Below are 24,160 nucleotides of genomic sequence, written 5' to 3' on the forward strand. Positions count from 1 at the left end.
TTACCGGGTAGTTATGCTGTCAAAAGTGACGTCGCACCTAAAAGACCTATTTGTACACCGGGAAATGGAGTTGGGAGACAGCACTGAAAATTCAGTATTGTGCTGTAATAGGCACAGCCAATGAACGACGCTCTTCTCTCCTTCCAGCCTGCTTTTGTGAGGTGTCCCTTCCAGATTTTTTTTAAAACAACTTTATTGAGGTATAGCTGCCTGCACATATTAAACGTGTTCAATCTGATAAGTTCTGATACTCATACACACCTATGAAACCATCACCACAATCAAGAACTCTGTTTTCATAGCCACTAAATATAGTATTGCAACAAAGTGACCTTTGAACCAGACTTTCTAATTGCTCTGTTTCAAAGTGTTAAAACAGAATTTAAAAAAATAATAAGATATGAGATGGGCACAGTGGTGCGTGCCTGTAGTTCTAGCTCCTTGGGAGGCTAAGGCGGGAGGATGGTTTAGGCCAGGAGTTCAAGGCTGCAGTGTGCTCTGATCATGCCTGTGAATAGCCACTGCACTCCAGCCTGGGCAACACAGCGGAACCCCGTCTCTGATTAAAAAAAAAAAAGTTTATTTTAACAAAAAAAGTAAATAAAAAAAATAAGGTATGGGAAAGCGTAACTCTCCAGTCCTTAAGTGTGGGCTGCACATAGTGACATCCTTCCAAAGAGGCCAATGTGGAGGAAGGGGAAAAGATTAACTTTGGAATAGAAACACCTGACAAACACCACCTCAGCCAGGTGATCAAGGTCAACATCAGTAAGTCACGTTGACAGTATGTACCTTCGATATGATATGATAAGAAGGCCACATCGTCTTTTCCTCTCAATAACACACAACTCCATGTGTTACCATGAGAAGAACATTGGACAAATCCCAGTAGTGGGACATCCTACAAAATACCTGACTACGGCCGGGCGCGGTGGCTCACGCCTGTAATCCTAGCACTCCGGGAAGCTGAGGCAGGAGGATTGCTTGAGGTCAGGAGTTTGAGACCAGCCTGAGCAAGCGTGAGACCCCATTTCTACTAAAAAAAGAAAACGTTAGCCAGACGTGCTGTAGTCCCAGCTACTCGGGAGGCTGAGGCAGGAGGATCGCTTGAGCCCAGGAATTTGAGGTTGCTGTGAGCGAGCCTGATGCCACGGCACTCTAGCCCAGGCAACAGTGAGACTCTGTCTCAAAAAAAAAACCAAACAAACAAACAAAAAAAACCCTGACTAGTACTCCTCAAAACTGTCAAGTTTATTAAAACAAAAAAAGTCTGAGAAACTGTCACTGTCCAGAGGAGCCTAGGGAGATAGAACAATTAAACATACTGTCATATCTATCCTGGGATAGACAAAGGATGCCAGCCAGGCACAGTGGCTCACGCTGTAGTCTCAGCCACTCAGGAGGCTGAGGTGGAAAGATTAAGCAACACCCATCTCAAAAAAAAAAAGGACATTAGGTAAAAAACTAAGAAGTGAATCAACTATGGACTTGAGAGAGAGAATGAAAGCAATCACTGCACTAAAACTAGCAATATTTTACTGGACCCAAAATGCTTCATACTCTTATTAAATAAAATTTGGACAAATTATTTCATCTTTTTTAGGCTTTCCAAGTTTCTATGTATGATAGTACATGTATATAATTTTAAAATAACTACATATGTAGTTTAAAAAAACCATATATGGCAGATACTAAAAACGTTCTACTGATGGAGGCCGCTGCTCTCATCAAGAACATCAACTTCGGTATCTTAAGTTCAACCAGATCTGGGTTATCTTGGCCATACAACTCCAGCAGAATCCTCAAGATGTCATGCCCCATCCATTTCAAGGATTCTAGGGGGGAAAAAAATCAACTATGTCTCCCGTCCCTTTCTCTGGCTATTTGGGCTGCTCCACAGTGGGAATGCACCAAGTCTGTGATCGTCACAGCCTGCCAAAAGTGAGTGCCCACAGAGGACAGAACAGGCAGACTCCCCCCTTATTCCATAGTAGGTAACATGGCAAGATACTGGTTGATACAGGTCTCCTTGTTTAATAAGGACCACATTACCTTTCCTTTGTCTCAAAAAAAAAAAAAAAAAACCCATCATACATAGCCACAGACAGACTTGGGCTCTGCCACTGAGTGACAGTGGGCGACCCTGTGGCCATGTTTCTGCAAAATGAGCACGGGAGCCATAAGGTCCCTTCTAGTTCCTTCTGCCCATTTTGTCTGTGTCCATGACTTCCCGAGTAACTGAGACAGTATGTTCCTATGAGTGGACCTCAGGGCCTCTCCAAATCTTAGGGATGCATTACATCCTAACCTGCGTCTCCTAAAATAAGAGAATCCATGGTCACAGCAACTGAAATCAGGACACATCAGGACACCTGGGCCTGGTTCCCTCCGACCTCAGCTGCTGGGCTCTGATCTGCAACTCAGAGCAGACAGGCAGGACCTTCGCACCTGAGGCTGGCGGCAAGATGGGCAGGGCCACATTCCCCAGAGGTCAGAGCTGAGTCACCGAGGCAGAAACCAGGAGATGAGTTTCTCTCCGTACCTGATGAGGGGGCTGTGGCAGCAGGGAGCAGAGTGGAGCTGCCTAGGGTGGGGCCCATGGGCAGTCCTGCTCTGTACATTTCCGTGTGTAATTCCCCAGGTGGCTGTCCCTGCAACGACCCTATTTGGGTAATGAATATGTAAATAAAATCACTGCAGCCACAAACGTCTCCTAGGCCCATCATCAACAGGAGTGTTGGTAATGGGTAAGTCCCGAGAGTCGACCAGAGTCGACCAGTTGGACGGGTATTGGTTGCCATGCGCCAGCTCTGTGGCAACCCCCAGAGGCCACTGTCTTCTAGAACTGACAGAATGGCAGGACTCCCACAGAGCTGGGTCTGCACGTTTGCTCCATCCCTTAACCTCAGCTTTCTCCAGGAGAAGAATTCTCATGCTCTACCTCAAAAGGCTAGGAGGACTCAGACCCCGTGTGAGAGCAGCTAGCAGCTAGCAGGCACTAAAATAAAGGAAGCTGGTCTGTTAGCTTTCAAATCATAATGAGCGTGAGATCCACACTTCCCAGCTGATATTGCAGTCTGGTGATGACGCTCTTCAGAGCACTCTGGCAGAAACTGGTTTCAAAAAATTTACAAAGTTCCCTCTTCTTCAAGACTTCGCCTGGCAGCAACTTGAGTGGCCAGCGCAGGAGGCAGAGGCTGGAGTGCGATCGCTGTGAAGAGCCAGCCTGTTCACCTGGCTCGCCCCAACACGCTTCCTGGCTGGAGGCTCATAAAGTGCTCTCCCGAGGCCAGCATCCTTGGGAAGATGTACACAAGCGTGTACGTCTATGCACAGGTGTGTGATATTACCCCAGCAACCATGCCACAGTGTATTGCCATGTACTTAAGCTGGCAATACACTAAGCCAGGGCGGGGACTCTGAGGGCACCCCTGAACTTACCCTCATCCCTGTAGCTGAACATTAAACAGACTTAATCAATAGTGAAAACCACCCCCCAAGGCACAAAGCCCTCTAAGTAGTTGTCAGGTCAACAAACCAAACCCCCTTCAGTGAGAAGATATGGCCTCCTGGTAGCAAGCTATTAAAGGAATGGAGCCTGCAAACATTTCTCTGAAAATCCAACCATAACCTCTACTCATTGTCTTCAGTATCATTAAGGAAAGTCTCATATTAGTAAATATCAGTAGCCTAAATTAAATTTTGCCAAATGCTCCAGGCAGACTTTCCCTCTTACTTTTTCAGTGAAAACTGGAATTCGAGCCCAAGTGTCAGGACTTGCTCGAGTTATGCATGGGATCCCCATCGTCCCCAAAGCAGGAGGGACAGAACATCCTCGCAGATCAATGCCAGGGTCAATAAAGCCAGGAGTCTCAGTGGAAGTTAAAGTATTTATTGATGTGTTTAAACTCTGTACATTCTCCACAGATCACAGTAAGGAGTTTGTAGGTGAAGTTTAATCTGTGCATAGTGGGAAGAGACATGAATAGGGTCAAAGGGAAGGAAAAAAACCACGGTTACTGGAAAATAGAAAAAAACAAAACAAAACAAAACAACACACCACAGGTTACCAGAACCTTCCGATTAAAAAAGAAAAGGAATAAAAAAGCTGTGAGCATCAACACCGACTGTACAAGCATTACAAAGACTCATGTGAAAGAAACAAAAATCTTCAAAGCTTTCCGCAGTGTCTACAGATCAATTTCATGTACAACCTGGAACATTCTCCTTTCACATAAAAACAAACCTCTGTTCCCTCCTGGGCCATCAGCCGCCTCCTTACTGTGGTCTTCTACAAGTGGACGCCGAAGAGGCTGGTGGCAGGAGGAGGCAGGAGTGAGGGCACAGGGGAGGCTGAGGGTCAGTGCCTGTGGAGGACGAGACCACACATCTGGACACGTTTGGAAGGGGAAGTGAACAGTAAAGAGCTACAGTGAGTAGACGACGGAAAGTGGAAGAACGTCATATACAAACTACAGGCTAATTTCTGTGGAAGAACTGGATTCAGAAGCAAAGCAGCAGTGGACACCCTCACCTGCATACGTCAGGCTCGCTAAAGACGCTGGAATGAAAATGCCTTTAACCTCCTTGGTGACAGCAATTGTATGGGGACACCAAGGTACCCAGCAGTGGAAACTGGACTTCCAAGGAACTGGTCCTTTCAAATCGTTTTGAGGGCTTGCAAGCATGTGCTTCAGTGGTCGGCTACAGTTCCCTCGTCCACCTAGCTGCTCGGCAACTTCCTGAAAGCTCATTTAAAAAGGGGATACTGCCTTCTTGTTTTCAATAAAAGCCAGGGCAGTGAATGAGCCTAAAGAGCTGACTTATACAATGTAACTGGAACACACAGCCTGCATATACAGCCTATCACTGAAAATCAATATTTTCCATTTATACAGAGAGCATGTGTGAGACAATACAATAGAAGTGGGATTTCTGATTAATTTAAAAAAGAAAACTACATCAGTCAAATATCTGCAATAGATCATTTTTCTCATTTAAGGTTTATATTTCATATATCGTTATATTAACATTTTTCACCCATTTAAAAGAATGGAAATTGCAATTCTACAGTAGTACTTTATAGTCTTAACGATCCAGGAGGTCAGGGTGCTAGATGAAGCCCTCTGGCGGCAGCTGCTGGTCAATAGTCAATTCAAATCGCCAGACCTCTTCTGGCCGACCTGCACCACCCCACTCCAAGCAGGAGTGCCACACACTTCCTGTCACTTATATCTGCATCTGCTCCAGGTACTTGTAGGTCGGGTTTTCATAACCATGGTTCTGCATCTTATTCAGGTGACGCTCTTCTGGAGTGAGCATGGGGTCAACCTGGAAAAACAAAGATCAAAGGTCACTGCAGTGCCTGGGAAGAGACCTGCACAGGGTGCCGGGAGACTGAAGTTGTTTGCTGCACAATCCCCTGGGGACCAGAAGCAGCCAGCATGCTGCTGCCACTGGACAGGCCCAGTAAGAGCTGGTGGTGAGGACCCAGAGGAGAAAGAAAAGGAGGTCAAAGAAATGGTGCCTCTGAACCCAGAGCCCCGAAAGCTTAGTCCTCGCGGAAGACAGTCAACTGGATTTCTTAGCACCACAGTGACGAGTCAGTCTCACTCCTGCTACTTACTCTCTGGGACGACCGAGGCAAGCCACTTAACACTCAGCTATGAAATGAGGAGTGGGACGTGATCTCTGGTCTTTTCCAGCTTTGAAATTCTACAGCTCGGCTGGTTTCCAGTGGGAGATAAAACCAAATAACCAAGACCTGCATTTGAACTAATTTTCTCGAGCACATTATATTCCTTATTGCATTTATATTCGGTAATCAAGAGACTCTGGACATTCCCACCACCGTGGCAAGAAGTTCAATTACAAATCAGCAGAAGACAGAACAGAAACAGGATGCTTTGGCTCTTTCTAAATTTCCTATTGATTTTTTGTTTTGTTTTTCTTTTCCCCATTAAAAGAGAGGACTAGGACCAGTCCTTCATTCTTAAATATCTGGAAAGGAAACATGAAGGACACAATCTGAACAAATAGTTTTCACCTTCTACAGCATAAGATGCTCTCACGACTTTCTGACATTCATAGTCTAGTTCCAAATTAATGTTGAAAGTTGGCGACAGCTCTTGTAACAAGACCAGAGCAATTTATTCATTGCTGACTTCCAAAACGTGACCTAGGAATCCAGTAAATCATTTAACTGACTGCAGCGTGTTCAGTACTCGAGGAGTTAAGACGTTCGAATTCCTCAAAGTTCTTGCCCCTCAACTCCACCCCAGGCCCAGGGTGCAGAGCAGACCCCCAGCCAGCCCCTCACCTCCACGATCCCGTGGCTGATGGTGCCATACTGCCTCTTCCTCAGTAGCACCAGGCTGATGACTATGACCGTGGCGATGGCCACTGCAATGACCAGCAGGCCGATGAGGGCACTGCTGCTCAGACTGAAGTCCTCCCGCAGGGGTCCCACGGATTCCTGAGTGACAAAGCAGATGTGGAACAAAGGCCAGTGAGCATCTGGCAGCTGTGAGGCCAGTAACTCACCAAGGGCCAAGCTCCTTTCAAGTCCAAGGTGGCACCAAGCTCCTGCTGTGCAGGTAACCATCCCTATGGGGAGAACGCCCACTTTTCCCAACCTCCATGGAGATTTTAATTTTAGCTCTCTTATCCAAGAGTCTGGGAAAACGCGGACGAGGGACCCTCGTGCACTTAACACACCAGGCATCTCTCCCACTTGCTACTTGAATCGAGAGGGTCCCAAAGGAGAAATAGCTAAGATTGACAGGAAACCTGGCATTAGGTTCTGCAGCCAAACACATACCGGCTCCTCCTCAAGGCCTCCGACTCTCTCGGCATTGAAAATCATTTCCTTAACGTCCAGAGTCTCGTCGATGACCTGAAACAGCCATGAGAATGTCGGCAACTAGCAACTGGGTGAGGGGGAAATTTAGTGTAAACATCACTGCTGCTTTGCTCCTGCATTTACGATTTGGTGGGGGGAAGCACACAGCGTGGGACCCCCACTAACCAGTCGGTTGTGTCACAGATGCCCGGATCCACTCACTCACCAAACCCCTAACGAAGGGGCGAGTGTAGATGGAAAATATGTTATAGCAGTTGGTCCTATAAGGGTTTTCACCTGCATTTTCCTTTAAGTAACTGTTGTAGAGAAGTGCTTCAGGACAGATTACCAGGAAGCTATATTTAAATATCAAACTCAGGTGAGAATAATCCAGAAATATAAATGATAGAAAATGGTAGAATAATAAAAGGGAGTAAAAACCTAAAACAGTATAAGAACCAAACCCAACTCTATTCCATTTTCAAGCCATTAAAACTCTACTCACTTGAAAATGGCCTCTAATATGTTGCAAATATATTTTCCTCTTGTACAGCAAGAGATGAGCTACTGCTGAAGCAGACTGCTTTACTCCTTCTCCTACCCACACGCTAAACGGGACAGCCAGTCTGTGGGAGCAGTTGGGGCCCCAGCCTTCCACCATGTGGAAAACGAACGTGTGGACATGCACCTGACACTGTGCCACGCGCGCTAATGAGCCTCAAAAGTAAAACATGCTGGGAGGGAGAAAGAACCGGCTCACCATGTTTTCATCCACTTTATTCTTACTGTTAATCACTTTCTCTTCAGCACCAATCAGTGCCCCGTCCTGCTCTCCCACTGCAGATCCTGCGTGGAGAGAGATCACAGCAGAGTTTCCAAGGGCGGCGGACCTCATGCTGCTCTCACGGCAGAGCAAACTCCCTGAGGGCCAGGAGCCCCTCGCCAAGCGCCCCGCCCCTCCTGGATCTGCGACTGTATACATGTGTGTGAGGATGCACTGTGCTCTCTACGGATGAATGATACAGGCGTTTTCAGAGGACCGATGGGTATAATGGAGGAGGGAGCGCTTACTTGTCTCCAACTCAGAAAAATGGAATGCAAGCCTTCAGAGAGAATGCTCACCGTGAGATATACGGACACGGAGTCCGAGGGCATTCTGGCATGGACAACACGCAGCAGCCTTACATGCGATATTCTTGCGCCCTCTCCTTCAGCACCTGGGTCCTCACACAGCAATTTGCACGTTTGTCTCGAGCGGGATAGTTTAGCTCACAGGCAGTTCTTCCTGCCTCCCCAACATAAGCCCCTGCTATTTGTCCTTCAAGTTTCAGCTCCCCTTGGGAGACGTGTATAGATTACAGCACTTAAAATCAGAGTTGGTAATTATCAATTTCCCTCCATGTCTCTCACCAGGCTGCATCCCTCTCTGTGCCCAGGTCACAGTCAGTCACATTCTAATGGCTATCACAGAACAAACAGGAAGGAAGCGGTCTGTCAACAGGGAGAAGTCTGACACCAGGGTGGAAGGCACCTCTCTCTAAACGGAGCAAGAATAGCAACTCTCCTCTTGCCAAGGTCAGACGCTGCCCAAGACAGCATCGCTCGTGTGTGGTGCTCCAAATGATAGTGTCCAAATATGCAGTGTGACTGGACCCAGTACAGACCAGGGAGGGGAGAAGTGAGAAGCAGTCCTCTATTTTTAGCTCCAAAGCATGTGATTTCTGGCTATAAGAGTTTATTAATAATAACAGATAAAGTTCTGTATAAATGTCTAGATTTCAACCTTTATAAATATAAATGGACCAAACTGACAGCACATTCAGCATACTAAGGTAACTAACTACCTGCAAGCAAGATTCCAACATGAAGACACACACAGCCCTGCTGTCTCTGGGCTTGTCAAAGGCAGACAGTGACAAGGCCCAGCTACAGCAAAGCTTCCAGCTCACAACCAGACTTGTTCTGAACACACAGCAATTGGTAATAGCTACGGTAGCTGCTGAACTTGCAGACTAGCTAATGCATTAACTCATTATAATGCAGTAAAAATGATACAATCTTTTCTAAAGTTTCCACTTTAAAGAAGAACTGTACAACTTGATTCTAGTTAAATCAGAGCTGGCTTTTGTAGTCTCAAAATGCCAATGAAACAGCAATACTGCACTCCAACTACTTGAGAAAGAGGAATCTGGGAGGGTGTTGCCTTAGCAAGGATGCTTACGATCAAGTCCAATATATCCTAATTCTGAGCTCCTTCCATCTCTTTCTCTCTCTTGTTCAGAATTTTAAAGGTTATATTTGAAATATAGTGTGGCACTGAGCCAATTAATCTAAAGTCCTATTGCCAGTCTAGAGTGTTCAAATACTTTTTTGGTGGTAAAATGCATGTGTTAAACACTGACCATAACCCACTTTGGTTTTATAAAATATATAAATAAGTGACTTCAAGAGACCAAAAGTTAATGGTTAAATTGTCCCAACCCCTAACAGTTTAAATACAAAGGTAAAAGCCAGTTAAACTTCTAGAAAATTCATCTCTATAGATATCTAAGTTGTGATGTTGCAAAAAATGTTGGCACAGTGATCTCCGAGAAGAGACACATCTAAATAAAACAAAATAAAGTATACATAAGTGATTTTCAGAAAATTCAAATCACACTTTTATGTTCTGAGAACAACCTGTGACATAAACCAGAATACCAAATTTTTAGCCAGGAAACACTGCTTTGCTCCATCCATAAAGGTCTGCCAAAGCCAAAAGAGTGGGCTCATATAATACATTAAGAACTGGAGTGTTTGAACTATTTGTTCGCAATAATACCTGAGATTGCACTGTGCAATCACCTGAGGGACTCAGCAGCTGACACCGGCCATTTAGGTAATAGAAATCACCTGGGCTTTGAGGACAGCAAACTAGGGTCAAATCCTGGTTCCTCCACTGCTTAAAGTCATGACTCAGAGTAAACCATGTAATCTCAGAGACTTCTTCAATTGCCTCATCTATAAAATAGAGCTAAATCTCCTACCCTACAGGGATGTTCATTCAGTGGGTTAAAAGAGATCAAGTATGCAAAGCATTCCGTGCAGGACTTTACGTAATGTTAACTGTTTTGAAAACTGGACACTCAGTACAGCAAGAGTTCACTTGTCTCCACCTGCTTCATCCACCAGTTGCTAATGTTCTGAGGAACGCTACAACTCAGGGGACATGAGACAACTGGCACAGACAAAGGGCAAGGATAGCTAAAAAGAAAAGATGGAAGTGGGAACAGCAGAGAAAAGAAGAGATAAAAGGACAAGACTCTCCACCTGACTGTAAATTAAGCATTTTTTTTTTATATATATATACTAGCAATTCACAACCAACCTGTGTAAACTGGGTGTACTTTAAAAAAATCTATCCAGATTAAGGCTGGGTGTGGCGGCTCACACCTGTAATCCCAGCACTTTGGGAGGCCGAGATGGGAGGATCCCTTGAGGCCCAGAGTTCAAGACCTCATCTCTACAAAAAATAAAAAAATTAGCCAGGCATGATGGCACACGCCTGTAGTCCCAGCTACTCAGGAAGCTGAGGCAGGAGGATTGCTTGAGCCCTGGAGTTCAAGGCTGCAGTGAACTCCAGCCTCAGCGACAGAGCAAGATCCTGTATCAAAAAAACAAAAAAACAAAAAACTATCCAGATGAAAAAGATTTACGAAAGCATCTATTTTGGTTACTGTACATTCTCTGGACATCCCAGGAGAGCTGAGGATGGCCACACAGGGACCAACACCACTGACGCTCAGTGCTGGGAAGTCAGGCCAGCTTGTTAGTAACACGGAGGCTCCTCTGGCTCCACTCACAGCCATGTTGGAAGCAATGAGGTGGGAAAAAATCAGGTGATGGTATGAAACAGAAAATGAAACTTCTGACACACTGGGGAGTGAAAAGGGATGAAGGTCTTAAAGGGAACATCTTTGACAAACTAACCTTTTTTCATTGGGTGGTACAACTCCGGCTGAGTGTCTAGCAGAAAGGAAAACAATAAAAAACAAAATAAAATAGCACAAAAGGAGATTAAGAAAGAAAATGGCTTCTTTCAGAATTCCTATCTTAGAATTTCTCTATAATTTGAATAAAAAGTATTTTTCCTTAAAAACATGCCTGAAATATCCCATCAACAAACCAGCAGTAAGATCCAAATCTCTGGAGGCTAACACTGATAAGAAAGACAAAAGTAGTAGGTCTGTTTTGGGCCTTTTAAGGGAAATTTTGGGAGATTCCCAAATTATTTAGCTTAGCCCACAAAATCATTTTTCTTAGAAAACAGCAAAAATTGAAATCAGTATTGATTGTGATTTGCTGACGGGGAGATGAGGTCCTAGCTCACCCACGTCCGAGATGCCCGGACCCCAAGCAAGCACGCAAGCGTCTAAGCACAGCCACGCTGCAGCCCACGGAGGTCTGGGAGCTGCAGTAAGAGCAGGTGTGAGGAATGGAGCTCTGCCTCCTTCTTGATGCGCTACCTCCTCAGATCCTGTTTTCTCACTGGAGGCTCCACTGTGCTGAGCCTACACTTCCAAGGTGACTGGTTTAGAAGCATTTCTGCGAAGGCCCGGGGCTCAGGTGGACGCAAACCCACCCCACCCCCCGCCTCCAGTTTGGCGCCTTCCTCAGGCCTCTGTGTCCAGCCAGAGCCAGGTGACTGTAACACACTCACTGTGCCACCAAACCAGCTCGGGGTAAAATCCTGACTCTCCACAACCTTGGGCAAGTTACTTGACCTCTTTAATCCTCAGAATCCCCAAATGGGGACACTCAGGTACCTACTTTAGAGGGTTATTCTGAGGACTGAGTGAGAGAGTCCATGTAAAAATGCTTAGCTAAAGCTGTCACGTAACGAGGACTCCATAGCTGTGGGCCGTTTTCATCATTGCCACCATCAGCAGCAAGAGCAGCAAACAGAATCTCATTACACATACTGGTCTCAGGGCACCGGTCTTAGCAACTTATTTCTGGAGCAGGCTCACAGCTTTTAGAGATACTTTCAGACGTCGAGAACCAGCAAGGGAACAGAGGAAAGAGTGCCTGCCTGGGAGTCAAAGGACACAGCTTCTTACGTCAGAGATGTGACCCTGAGCCAGCCCCTCCCCTTAGCTTGTCCACTGCCCCCTCCCACTGTTCGTTACGATGGTAACGGCATAACAGAGCACGAAGGTGCCACTGACACTGCAAAGTGCCCCCCGCACGTGAGGCATCACATCACACAAGCTGAAAGAACAGTGGGCTTGAAGCCAACCGTCTATGAAACAGGACAAATATTCCTAACTTCATGGTCATACCGAGGCCAACCACCTTCACGCTGAAAGGACCCAGCACGCTGCTGCCTGCACACAGTAGGTGCTCGATGAATCCAGTCTCCCTTCCTCTGACTCTCACAGGAACACAACCTGCCCAACTCAACCAAGTTTCAAAACGCTGACTGTAGTTTTCTCATTTTGTCCTTCCCCCTGCTGCCCAGAAGCGGTGCTGTGACTCATACACACCTTCGTTTTCAGGTACGGGCGGGAAGGGGTGGAACAGCGGGATCTCCTCACTCTCCTCAGAGCTCACGCGGACGTCCACGGGGGTCTCCGAGATGGAGGCGGTGAACTGGTCCATGTCTGCGCGCTGCTCCTGGAGGAGCTCATCTGCAGACGGACAGCAGGCTTTAGAAGGACTTGGCATCTGGGCACAGGACCACCAGTCTGACAAGGGCTAACTCCTGTCATTCTAGAGCTTGAGATGTGCCAAGGAGAATGTCCCACCAGCCCAAGACCCAGCTGACGGCTCCTGGCTCTGCCCTGAGTCAGCTCCCCGACTCTGCAGCACCACAGGGGCCCAGCACAGGGGCCCAGGGCCCATCCTGGCACCCCTCTCCTCTCCTCTCCACACTCCAGTGAAATGGTCTCCTCCTACACCACAGATTTTGGGTTTTTAAAAAAACTGCATGTATGTAAGGTGTACAACGTGATGTTTTGATATACGTACACATAGTGAAATGATTACTGCTGTCATGCAAATTAACATACCCATCACCTTCCATAGTTACCTTTCTTTGGTAAGAGCACCCAAAATGCACTTTCAGCAAATTTTCAGTATACAACACAATTTTATTACCTGTCGTCCTCATGCTGTACATTCCATCTCCAGACTTATTCATCCTACATAACTGCAACTTCGTACCCTGACCTACTTTCTCCCCAACGCTAGTCTTGAAACCACCTCTATACCAAGACTCCCAAACCCGTGTCCTGCACCTACCGCTCAGCCTCTGCCTCCTTTAATAGCCAACCCTAGACCTCCATGTAACGCCCGACAGCAATTTCTATTTTAGTGTGTATGAAAAGAACTGGTGATCTCCTTCCCCACCTAGTAAACACTGGCACCACCATCCACCGAGCTGCTCTCACAAATCCGCAGCGTCACCCTCGATGTTTTTCCTTCCCTTAGCCCTGCAGGCGAAGCTGGGCACACCCCCTTCACTCTCCCTCTGGACACATCCTGAAGACCACCCCACCACCCTGGGGCTCCGGCCCCCATCTCCTCTGTCACCATTTTTAGCAAATACTACCATCATCTCTCTCCTACATTTTTACAGTCATTTCCTGTCTGGCTTCCAATTTTAATCAACTCTCCACATACCAGCCAAGTGAGTTTTAAAAAAATTCATGTTTTAAAAAGCATAATCCAGACCTAGTCACTTCCTAGCTCAAAACCCTCCAATGGCTTCCCATCAACCTGGAATAAAATCCAAACTCCTTGATTTTACCTCTTCTCTCCCAGACCTAGCCCCTGCCTACTTCTTTGGCCTCATCCCCCCACTGACCCCCTCTCGCTGTGTTCCAGCTACGCCCATCTACTCAGATGTGCCACCTACCCAACACTCCAGGCCTTTGTGGTCACGGTCTCCTCTGCTAATGACACACTCTCCCTTGCGATCACCCCATTCAGGTCTCAGGCTAGCGCCCCCACAGGCAGCCTCCCCGACCACCGTCCACTCCCCACCACTCCGCCCTAGTTTTAACTCTCTGCACAGCACTTATCACCATCTGACACTTGTTTTCTTGTTTCACCATCTGTTCCTCTCCTACTGTAACATGAACTCCAGCAGATATTGTCTGCTTCTGCACCATTTTTCTCTGTGACAAACAGCAGACAAAATAAAATTTATTGAATAAGTGAAGATAAGGACTGGGAGAGGAGGTGAGAATTTGTGTAAAATAGGCTGTCCTGAAACACATCAGCAATTAAGGAGGAAAATAGTAACAGGAAACTTCCCAGTCCCTTGCAATTTCACACCCTAGATTTTCTTCCGCTAACAGAAGGTCAATGAAACTCAAAAATCTGTGGCTCACGGCCAGTACATCTGTCCTTGGTTGCTCCCTGACCTTGTCATGTAAGCTCCAGTGGATTCCAGACTTCTGACACCGTGGTGTGCAATGCCCAACTTCACTGGCCTTGTTTGTTCCTACCTGCCTGGCTGCCACTCCTGAATCCCAGCAAGAAGTACCCCCTGACCTTGGTACAGTCAGTACCCACCAATTTCCTCTTGAATTTCTTGGGCCACATAAGGTACTTTGTAGAGCAGGGAGAGGCTTTGGTTCCTTCTTTCTTCAATGACGTGGAGATGTGTCATCACCTGGAAGCACAGTTACAAGGGAGAGGTCTTGTCACTGACAACCACTAGGCCAGGAGGGAACCTGCAGATGGGACATCTACACATGCTTCTGGAAAGATCATTTCAAAAAATGTCTTCTCTACACAGTCCAGCAGATCAGCTGGTCAGAGGAAATGTATTAATCCCCAGGCCACACTTCCTGATCATTAAAGTGTAAGTGCGTACAATCCCCCTAGGTGATGAGACTTTATCCAAAGACAGTGTTCCTAGTTAAAAGAAAATTTACTAAAAAATGTCTGCTAGCCAGTTGTTGATTTGATTTTCGTACAAGTCACTAACTACTAAATGTACTGAGTTTAAAAAACCTAATTTGTACAATGCTAAAGGTTCAGTACGGTTTTGCTGAGTGAAAGGAAAGAGTCAGTCAACTTTTACCACTGGTCAGATTAGATGGGATAAAAAGAGACTGAAATTACTGGAGAAAAAGTAGACTTTGGGAAAGAGGGAATCGTTCATGGATTTTGCCGAGAGAAGCAGTTGCTTAAAATGATTATTATGGTGAGTAAGAGAACTAATTTATTCCTATTTATCTAAATTACTATTCTTTGAAAAATTCATGCTGAGGTATAAATAAATCTGATTTTACAGGGATAAAGGAAGATTTATCTACCATATCTTACTACCTTTTCTGAATGCAAAAGTTCCAAAGTTATTTGTTTAAAAAAAAAAGAAAAAGCCACTAGAAGTGGTCACTTATTTTTAAAGCTTTTCGGGATGGAACTGAAAGGTGATCTGGGGTAACATCCACCCCAATGACAGTGAGGCATGTTGCTGTACAGCTCCCACAAGCTATAAGCCATCCCTGCCTGGTTAGACTTGCAGTTACTGAGGTTTTCCTAAAGAGGGCGCTCTATGCCAATGGATTAATTAATTATGTGGGCTTGAAGCCATTAACATGAAGAGTCAAAATGAAAAAAACCTAAATGGAAAGATGCTTTTATTGTGGATTGATATCCCTCTGACCTTTAAAAGCAAGGATGAAAGCAATTTAATTTTATATCTGCCATTCTATCAATCAAGTAAATTGATGGGAAAGTGCAAGAGAGAGTGCCTTGGAGAAAAAAATGCAGATGGAGCTGCAACATACCCACAGTCTCAGCGTGTGTTGACACAACAATACTTCGTCAGATGAACTAAGGAGCCATTTGAGAGGGGGTGGTTCATATACCCACAGGAGGACAAGAACCACAGGAACACTGGAAATTACTGTCTTTAAAGGGAACCCTTGGGCTGTAGCACCAGGGGATAGAAGCACTGTATCACTCATCCAGGCAATCAGACATGGCACAAGTTTTAACAGGCTGAATATCTTCAGATTTTTCTAGCATTTAGTTAACAGAATAGGGAACAGGCAAAAGATTAATGTAATTCAGTAAGCAGCATGGAGGAGAGCTGGGTTGACCCCTGAGATATTCTAAGATGGGAGGGTTCTCCTTCCCACGATACTTAGTGTGACAGTTTGATTGCACTTGCAGGAATTCTCTGGTTATTAATTTAATATACTGATCAAAGTCTCTCCTTCCCTTCTATGCTCACCACACAAAACAGGCTATTTTTCTGTAAAATACAGCATAATAATCTAGTTTTGCAATAAAAGTTTGGAAAATGATTAAGTCTTTAAAAAAAAAAAGAAATCAAGCAGCTCTGAAAAGCCTAAGTCCTATTGAGAGGCATGCATGCATTTGCCCCCCAAGGGCTCCAAGGCCACGCCAAGACTCTTGGCCTTTATCCTCCCCTTCCTTACTCCATCCAGTGAAAAGAGAGCCTTGCGCTCCATCCAAGCCAGACAGCGCCTAGGGTGCCCGACTGACCCAGCCCCTTTCCACCACATTCTGCCCACTCTTTATGAGACTGAGTTCTTTTATTCCCCAAAACACCCAGCTTCTAAAGCAAACTCTGTATAGGTAAGGAAAATTATTCTTCATCTTTATAGTTAATTAATTCTACTTTAGCTTATGAGTTCCTCAAGGGTACTCAAGAGATTCAACTGTATTATCAGATGCCAGTACAGAGTTTGGTGTGTGGACAGTAACACACAAACTTCTGCTCAACAAATGGCACAAAACACAGATCCAGTGTTTCAGATTTCTAGGCAAATCACATTACAATCAGAGTACACACACAAAGAGGAGGAGGGAGAGTTCCCGGGGTGATGGGCATGCACCCCATGCTGTAAGTACCTCCCATGTATACCACCAATATTTACAAATATATTTAAAATACAACAGGAAATGAGATCAGTGATGTTATTACAAGTCCCTCTAGGAAAACTATAGGCTTCCTGGTTTAAAAGGAAGCTAGCGTTCTTGTAAGAAAGTCCATTTTATGAATATAAGAAAGTAAAACTCAGGTTAACATATGGACAATATATTAACTAATGATATTAGAAACAAGGACCAGAAAAAAATCTTTATAGATGACTGTAAAGCTGGACCCAGCATGGGACAAAACCCAGAAATGTTAAAAAAGTGTCTGTCTAAACAAAAACTGTAATGCACAAAACAAGAAAAGAGATCTGTCCTATATATTTGCCTAGAAAGGATTTCAAATGTTAATTCTGTTGATATCCTAAATTAGAAATAAACTGATACAAAAATCAATTTAGAAATGAAATACAAATTACTTATTATAAAAAGTATAGAAAAGATATTTTTAAAGTAGTACCACTGCAAAAGCCAACTCATGTACCACCTGTGTTTAGAAATCAAAAATCATTTTCTGAGGACTAGTAACAAGCACAACTTAGCAGTGCTGTTCAACCATCAGTCAAGGCACCATGTCCCACCGGAAACACTCCCGTGGCGACAGTTTCCACTATGTCTAACACACCTGGGATTTCATCTGGGCCGCCTTTTCTGGGTCAACAGCCAACACATGCTGGTAATGACGGATGGTATGCAGGCGATCTTTGTTCTCAGCACGGACATAACGCCGCAAGGCCTGGAGAATGCGATGAGGCTGCAGGAGAGAACAGTTGTTACAATATCCAGAGACTAGAGAATTGAAAATAGGCAGGAAAACAAAGGCTTAAACTCTTCACCTAAGAACAGAAAGCTCAGCTAGGCACAGAATGAAAGCCTTAGCTTTAAAAGTTTTTTTAGCTTACCAAGTAACAAAAACTATCTAGGTAAGGTAGCAAAACCTAAATTCCAAACTTAACAAACAGTATTTTCCGGAATCCCCAGCCCACTATCATCCCCGATCTGTCCTTTCCTGGCTCAGCCTCTGACACCTGAGTTACAAGCTAGGTAGTCTCATACATCACCCAAAAATGAAAAGACTTTAATTGGCTTGCTTAAGAAAGATACAAACATCCTCCCTTCCAATACTTTCCATCACCCAAAAGCAAGGTAGATTAGTGTTAAGGGATAAAATAGTTTGAGAACATTCGCCCAAGTTTTAATATAAATTATTTTACCCTTTTCTTATTTACAACGGAACTGGTTCAAAAGTCTTCATTCATAGAAGGTACATTTTCATTCTGTGAAAGTAAAGCTATCATAGAAAATTCCAATAATTGGATAATTACCAACCAACTTCCTGAGGTTATGCTATTCTAGTGTAAAATACTGTCACATCACCGATGGTATACCCAGGCATTCAGGTGATGTAATGCTAAGCTCATACACGCAGACACTAGAACGTAATACTTTTTCCTCTCTAATCTTCTTTCCTTACCTTCAGCTTTGCCACAACTTTTCATAAAAATGTCATTTTTGCTGACCTGTGTGTCACACATCGGTTCCATACACACACCACTTCAGGGCAGGCAACAACAAGGACAGGATTCATCAATGATTTGGCTCTAACTACAACTCACCCGTGGGGGGTCCGACTGCAGGGCAGCCAGGTAATTCTCCAGAGCCATCCGACGGCGGTCATTCAGCATGGCTTCCACTCGGGCCAGGTGGGTTTCTACCAGCTGCTGCTTCTCACTGGCTGCTTCCTTCTCTAAAGCTTTAACCATAGCTTGGAAGTGCTAAACCAGGACAGGAAGAACAAGATATTTTGTGGCACGTGGTGGGAGTATCAACAAGCAACCTCACAGCCTTACGCTTCTCCTTGTCCAGTGCCCACGCGAGACAGTAACAGGTCCAGAGAGTGAAGCAAAGCTAAGATCAAAGCATACTGTATTTGATTTCTATCAGGACAATTACATCCTTATCTAAAGAGAGCAAGTTAAATCTCAGTGTTAGAGGGACTCCTTAAGTTTTCTATAACTGAAATCGCCAGTGCTGCAAGTCCGAGGCCTGGTTTCCCAACGTGCACCACACTGTAGCAACATTCCGACCTCCATACCCTGAAACCACTGACCAACAGGAGATATATTTTTGAAACGTAACCCAGCAAGGTGGTAGGTTATGCAGAATCATTTTTGTTTAAGTCACAAAAGCCAAGTTATCTATGAGGTATCTGGCTAGGTTTACAGGTACAGTTTAAGGGTGCTAAACTAAATTTCCTTGGACAAGATGCATTGGTTTATGTAGGAATCAAAACTTAAATTTCTAGGAGATCAATAAAAAAGCAAATGTCTTCCAATAAAGTGTTAACATCAGGTGAGAGGTTTCAGCTAGACATAAAATGATTTAAAATGTCATCCGTTTTATACAACCAAATCAGCCCTGTAAATTGCTATTCCCATACCTCACCACACTCTCTTCTATGGAAGGGGAATGCAGTTTTCTGCTGTGATCTTAAGCTTATATTCTTACAAAGTTAGAGATGAACTATATCAGAGATCTTTATTTTCTGTCTTTTGCCTTTCAATTAGTCTGGAAAAAAAAAAGAATTCAGTACTGCTGAAAAACAAGTCACACCCTAAGAACGAAGATGACAGGACTTTTGCCAGGAAAGCAGAACTAACAAACATCAGTTGAGCTAAAGTTACTTCCTGGCATGAATTAGATGTACTCTGGTGGAGGGTTTGGTTTCCTTCTACCACAGGTGAGCAACACCAGAGGTGAAAAAGGAAAATATGCTAGCTACAACTTCCTTGTAACTAAGCCCTCACCTGAAAAGAGGTGTCAAATTCTATTAATATTAATAATTTCCTGGGAGATTGGCTCTGACCATTTTCAAATGGTCAGGCTGAAAGCTTTGTCCCTGGAGAAGGCATCTTACCTGAATAAGAGTTTGCCTCTCTGCTTTGGGGAGATTCTTAGCTTGAAGCTCTGCCTCTTCCCATTCCTTCTTTACCTAGAACAGAGGTCATAAACACTGCCATCAGAGAATAATCCTCTGAAACAACTCCCCCATTTTCTAAAAATATTGCCAGGTACTAAATCTAATGTAGGAAACTGTGCAAAAGGAAACTGCATCATCTGATCCCTTAGGAGCTTGGGGCTGTTACTGCCTCAGAAGGTTCTAGGCCTCAACTATCCCCAAACGGAGCCTCAATTCCATGATCTCTTTGTTGCATAACCTTAAGCAAGTTATTTTAAAGTCTTTGTGCCTTAGTCCCTTCACCAAAAAATTGAGGTTAATACCTACTTTTCAGAACTGCTGAGGGTAAAATAAAATAATGAGCATTTCCCAAAGTGTAAACCCAGCATGAGATATGTGTGGGATTTTGGGTGGAGCTTAGGCCTAGCAAGAAATTCCCTTTTCAATTTTCTTTCAATTCTGAGTAAGAAAAGAATAAACTTGCACTTTGGTGCTCTTGCTGCACTAACTCTTATAACCCTTTTAAGGAAAAGAAACGCCCTGAGACTCAGAACCTTCAGCAGGCAGCAGTATCTGGCTGTAAGATATCGATGCATGCCTGTTTTCACTTAATTTATTTGCACAGTTACGTTGTTCTCATGGCAAATGGCACTGGTTTTCTATTTATGACAGTGATACAAAGTTTTTCTTTAAAATAAAAAAATTTTAAAGCAAGATGATGGCAAAGAGAAATAAATTGTAGATAATAGTTACACTCAGCAGAGTGGGACACGCCAAGCACTCAGAGGTAATTACACTATGATATAGATAGGGGTGGGGAAGAAGAACTAGTCTACCCAGAGGGTGGCTTCACTCATACTCTCGCACCTCTCTTGTCCTTAAACGTTAGCATGACATTCTAGGGAGATGGTGTCACTGTTTTTCAACTATGAAAACCATGCTACCCAAAGCCAAACATCACGAAGACAAGGGAAGTGCTGAGGTTTTACCCTGTCCATTCGGTTGCGGTGCCGAATTTCCAGCTGCTCCTTAGCCTTCTGGAAGCGAGCATGTTCATTATCATCTGCAGAGGTCTCGAAATACACATCGACATCATTGGTTGGCAGAGGAGTTGGGGGAACTGAAATAAAATTACAGAGGGTATTCTCTTTGAGGTCGGGAGCATTGTTAAAACTGCACTGTACTCTAGGAAGAAAACAGAAGCTCAGGACCTGCAGATGGACTCAATTTGTCTTGCAGCATGCTAAAAGTGCAGGGCATTGCCATCTGCCAAGACTTCACTTTGTTAGATTACAGTGGGCAATCTTCCTTGCATAGTATCCATCAACCACGTCAGTGCATGCTTACAGCAATTCACTGGTAGCTTCCCCCACCCCACCTGTATCTTCTGCACCAATGAGGCATCTACCTAGGGGACCTCAGGGCAGAAAGAGAAATGATTTCTTCGAAACCTTCCCTTCAGTGCTTGAAACCGGAAAACCTAAAAAACAGCTACTTTAATTGCTTATCACCGATAGCATCTTGACAGCTGGAATCAGACCCTACAGAGGCATTTCCACAAAATTCTCTGTTTTTAAACAAACTTATTACTCAGGTCCTTTCCTCTCATCTGGCTATCTTTAGGTCCTAACTTATATTGGCAAACAGGTTCAACTGAACGTTCTTAGCATACAGGCTGGGTGGAGATAGTCCAAAACACACTAGCTATAATTCTGAGTTTTCAGTATCATGGAAACACTCTTATCCCCTCCTCCAATAACAGGGCTAACAGGAGTAAAATTAAGTTGCTCTATCTGACAAGGACACCTTCCCACCATGTGAAGATACCCTGGGCTTTTTGATCCATGACACTGATCAATCAGCCTTCCCAGGCATTCCCCCAGAGCGCAGGCCCCTGGAACAGACCCCCTCGCTGCTGGTCAGGCAAAGCTCTTCCTGGCCCAGGCAACTCTCTCCGCACAATGGAGCTTAGCCTGGTGAGGGAAAGGCCTGAGATGACAAGTTCACTCAGTCCACCTTTCAAGACATACCTATAGAAATGCTTATTATTAGCCCAATTCACACAAGATTTCCTAAGCTGGGGAAAAATGGCGTGAATTTGCTTAATATATCATGATATAATTTTAGAGCTAAGTAGAGAATAAATGCCAAGGTCCAATAGCTTTTTAATTTAGAAATAAATTCACCTATTTCCAGAACTGTACCATTTTAATATATTAAAACACTGTATAATTGATGAATATAGCTACAAATTAGCCAGCCACTCCTACGTTTTTCTGTCAGAAGTATCTTTTATTTAAAATAAACCTAAAAACTACCAACTAAACTCTTGTGAAGAATATATGAGTTCTTTGTTTGTTTTTTGAGATAGGGTCTTGCTCTACTGCAGGGCTAGAATGCAGTGGTGTCATCGCAGCTCATTGCAACCTCAAACTCCTGGGCTCAAGTGATCCTCCTACCTAAGTCTCCCAAGTAGCTGAGACTATAGGCACACAATACCACGTCTGGCTAAGTTTTTTTAATTTTTTGTAGAGACGGGGTCTCGCTATTGCTCAGGCTGGTTTCAAACTCCTGGGCTCTAGGTATCCTCCTGCCTCAGCCTCCCAAAGTGCTAGGATTACAGGTGTGAGCCACTGTATCTGGCCAAGAATATATGAGTTCTATGTAAGTTTAAAAAGAATCTCAATGTCTAACTTTCAGATTAACTCAATTAGAATGTATAGCTTAGCAAATGACATTCCCCAAGATACTCAGAAGTTCAGTGAAGGCGAATTTCAAGCACTGAAGTCCATCGTGCCGATCTGCATATCACCATCAGCAATACACTCACCTGCAGTGTAAAGGCTTGTGTGTTGGAGACAGAGCCTTTGGTTCCTATAACTGGGCTAGATAAAGATACAAAAGATACAAGCTGCCTCCATGTTTCCTGGGACCAGAGGGGAGAGGGACAGCAGGCCTACAGGCATGGTACTAAAGACACAAAGGGCTCAGACCAGAACCACACACCCACTGTCCCTGCAGAGCAGCCAGCTCACGAAGCCAGCATACCCACCAGCCTCAGCCCCTTCAAAGAGGGACAGGAACATTATCACAGGAAGGAAACTTGACGCTTTTAGATCTTCGAGGCCCTGCAGGCAGAGGCCCCACAAGTACACAAACACACTGCTTCTCCCAGGCAAACCTTACCTAAGCCCAGGAAAGGGCAGCTTTACAGACCTGCATTCCACTGTGTCTTACAACACTATCTAGCCTTCAGGAAGAGATTGCCACCTCCTTGTTCAGTGAGATTTTTAAAGGTGCTCAATTCCTCAAGCTTCAACCCCAAACAGTGTTTTCTTGACCCTTACTTTGAGTAGTTTTACAAAGTAGTCAATATCACAATTTCTATTTCTAAATCTTTGCTGAATAAACCAAGTTTCTTTGATAGCATTCCCTAAGGACTCCTTTTATTTCACCCTTTCCACTGTATCAAGGAAGAACTGCTTTCTCGTTGTGCAGCAGCTGCAGTGGAAGCACTGAGAGTGTATCATTTTATATTAAGATTTAAAAAATCTATTGACTCGAGGAAGAAAGAACAAACATGAATGAAAAACTATCAGAAGCTACAGCCAAAAACCTTTAGAGCAAATACCAGGAACAGACAGCAACTTATTATTCTGATGAATTCAAGTGTAGGAACCAAGGGAAACTACCTGGCCTGGTCAGCATGGGTCAGTGCTGCAAGGTAAGAGAGGGTCTTACATAGAAAAAGGAGGAACCACGGAGAAAAGGAAAACTCTTTTCCTGCCTATGCCTTGCATAAACCCAACCCCACTGGGTTTCAGATCAAAGAACACACAAGCTGAGGTTTTCTCACTTTCTGAAGTGCTCCATGACCCAGTGTTGCCAAAATACTGGAGAAACAAGTCACTATCACTTGGCTGCCGAGCTCTCTCCCTAGAGTGCTTAATGCAAGATATTTCAATATTCTGAACTCCCGAAAGTACTCCTATTGTCACTGCTTTCGAGAGTGGGCGTCCCTTCAGCTGGCATGCATCACAGGGGTCAGCTAGAGGGCAGTTCAAAGACAAGAATGAGAGGCAAAGCCTGGAACTCACTGCTACTCCGCTTATCCGCTGGTACCTTTTAATTAGAGACAGTCGAGGGCACAGCTGCCTTCCCAACAGACACTAAAGTTGGGAGCCTGCGGCCTCCAAGGCTGGATGAGAAAGAACAAGCCCCTGGCTCTGCCATCCCCTGCGCCAAGGAGGCCACACACCACCACCAACCACCACCAGACACACAGTGAGCACGGGACACGGAAAACTGAGCTGACAACCGCCAACAGGAAAGTACAGCCTAGATCTAGAAAGCACAAAGATGAGGGGAAAAAACAACTGACAGCAAACACCTAAGTCAGCAGGGAACGCTACACAGACGCAGTCACAAGGACGGCGGGAGAGAGACAGAACGCTGGA

The 24,160-nt window shown here is 44.6% G+C and overlaps 1 protein-coding gene across 24 annotated transcripts in view; it reads right to left on the reverse strand.

Moving 5' to 3' along the window:
- Window positions 1-3,876: 3,876 nt before the first annotated feature.
- APLP2 (amyloid beta precursor like protein 2) overlaps window positions 3,877-24,160 on the reverse strand; it is a 71,575-nt gene continuing 51,291 nt past the window's right edge. For 8 of the 24 annotated variants that reach the window (XM_069470739.1, XM_069470732.1, XM_069470746.1 and 5 more), the window contains 11 exons: window positions 20,693-20,823; window positions 19,662-19,736; window positions 18,361-18,519; window positions 17,370-17,498; window positions 14,402-14,501; window positions 12,367-12,510; window positions 10,811-10,846; window positions 7,602-7,687; window positions 6,821-6,895; window positions 6,320-6,475; window positions 3,877-5,331 (listed from right to left, as the gene is read on the reverse strand). In XM_069470739.1, the coding sequence (XP_069326840.1) occupies window positions 5,230-5,331; window positions 6,320-6,475; window positions 6,821-6,895; window positions 7,602-7,687; window positions 10,811-10,846; window positions 12,367-12,510; window positions 14,402-14,501; window positions 17,370-17,498; window positions 18,361-18,519; window positions 19,662-19,736; window positions 20,693-20,823 (1,193 nt within the window). In that variant the 3' untranslated portion in view covers window positions 3,877-5,229. The remainder of the gene's footprint in view (window positions 5,332-6,319; window positions 6,476-6,820; window positions 6,896-7,601; window positions 7,688-10,810; window positions 10,847-12,366; window positions 12,511-14,401; window positions 14,502-17,369; window positions 17,499-18,360; window positions 18,520-19,661; window positions 19,737-20,692; window positions 20,824-24,160) is intronic. The other 16 variants (XM_069470741.1, XM_069470737.1, XM_069470747.1 and 13 more) reach the window with 9 other exon arrangements.

Source organism: Eulemur rufifrons, chromosome 6 (genome assembly GCF_041146395.1).
Source record: "Eulemur rufifrons isolate Redbay chromosome 6, OSU_ERuf_1, whole genome shotgun sequence".
Taxonomy (NCBI): domain Eukaryota; kingdom Metazoa; phylum Chordata; class Mammalia; order Primates; family Lemuridae; genus Eulemur; species Eulemur rufifrons.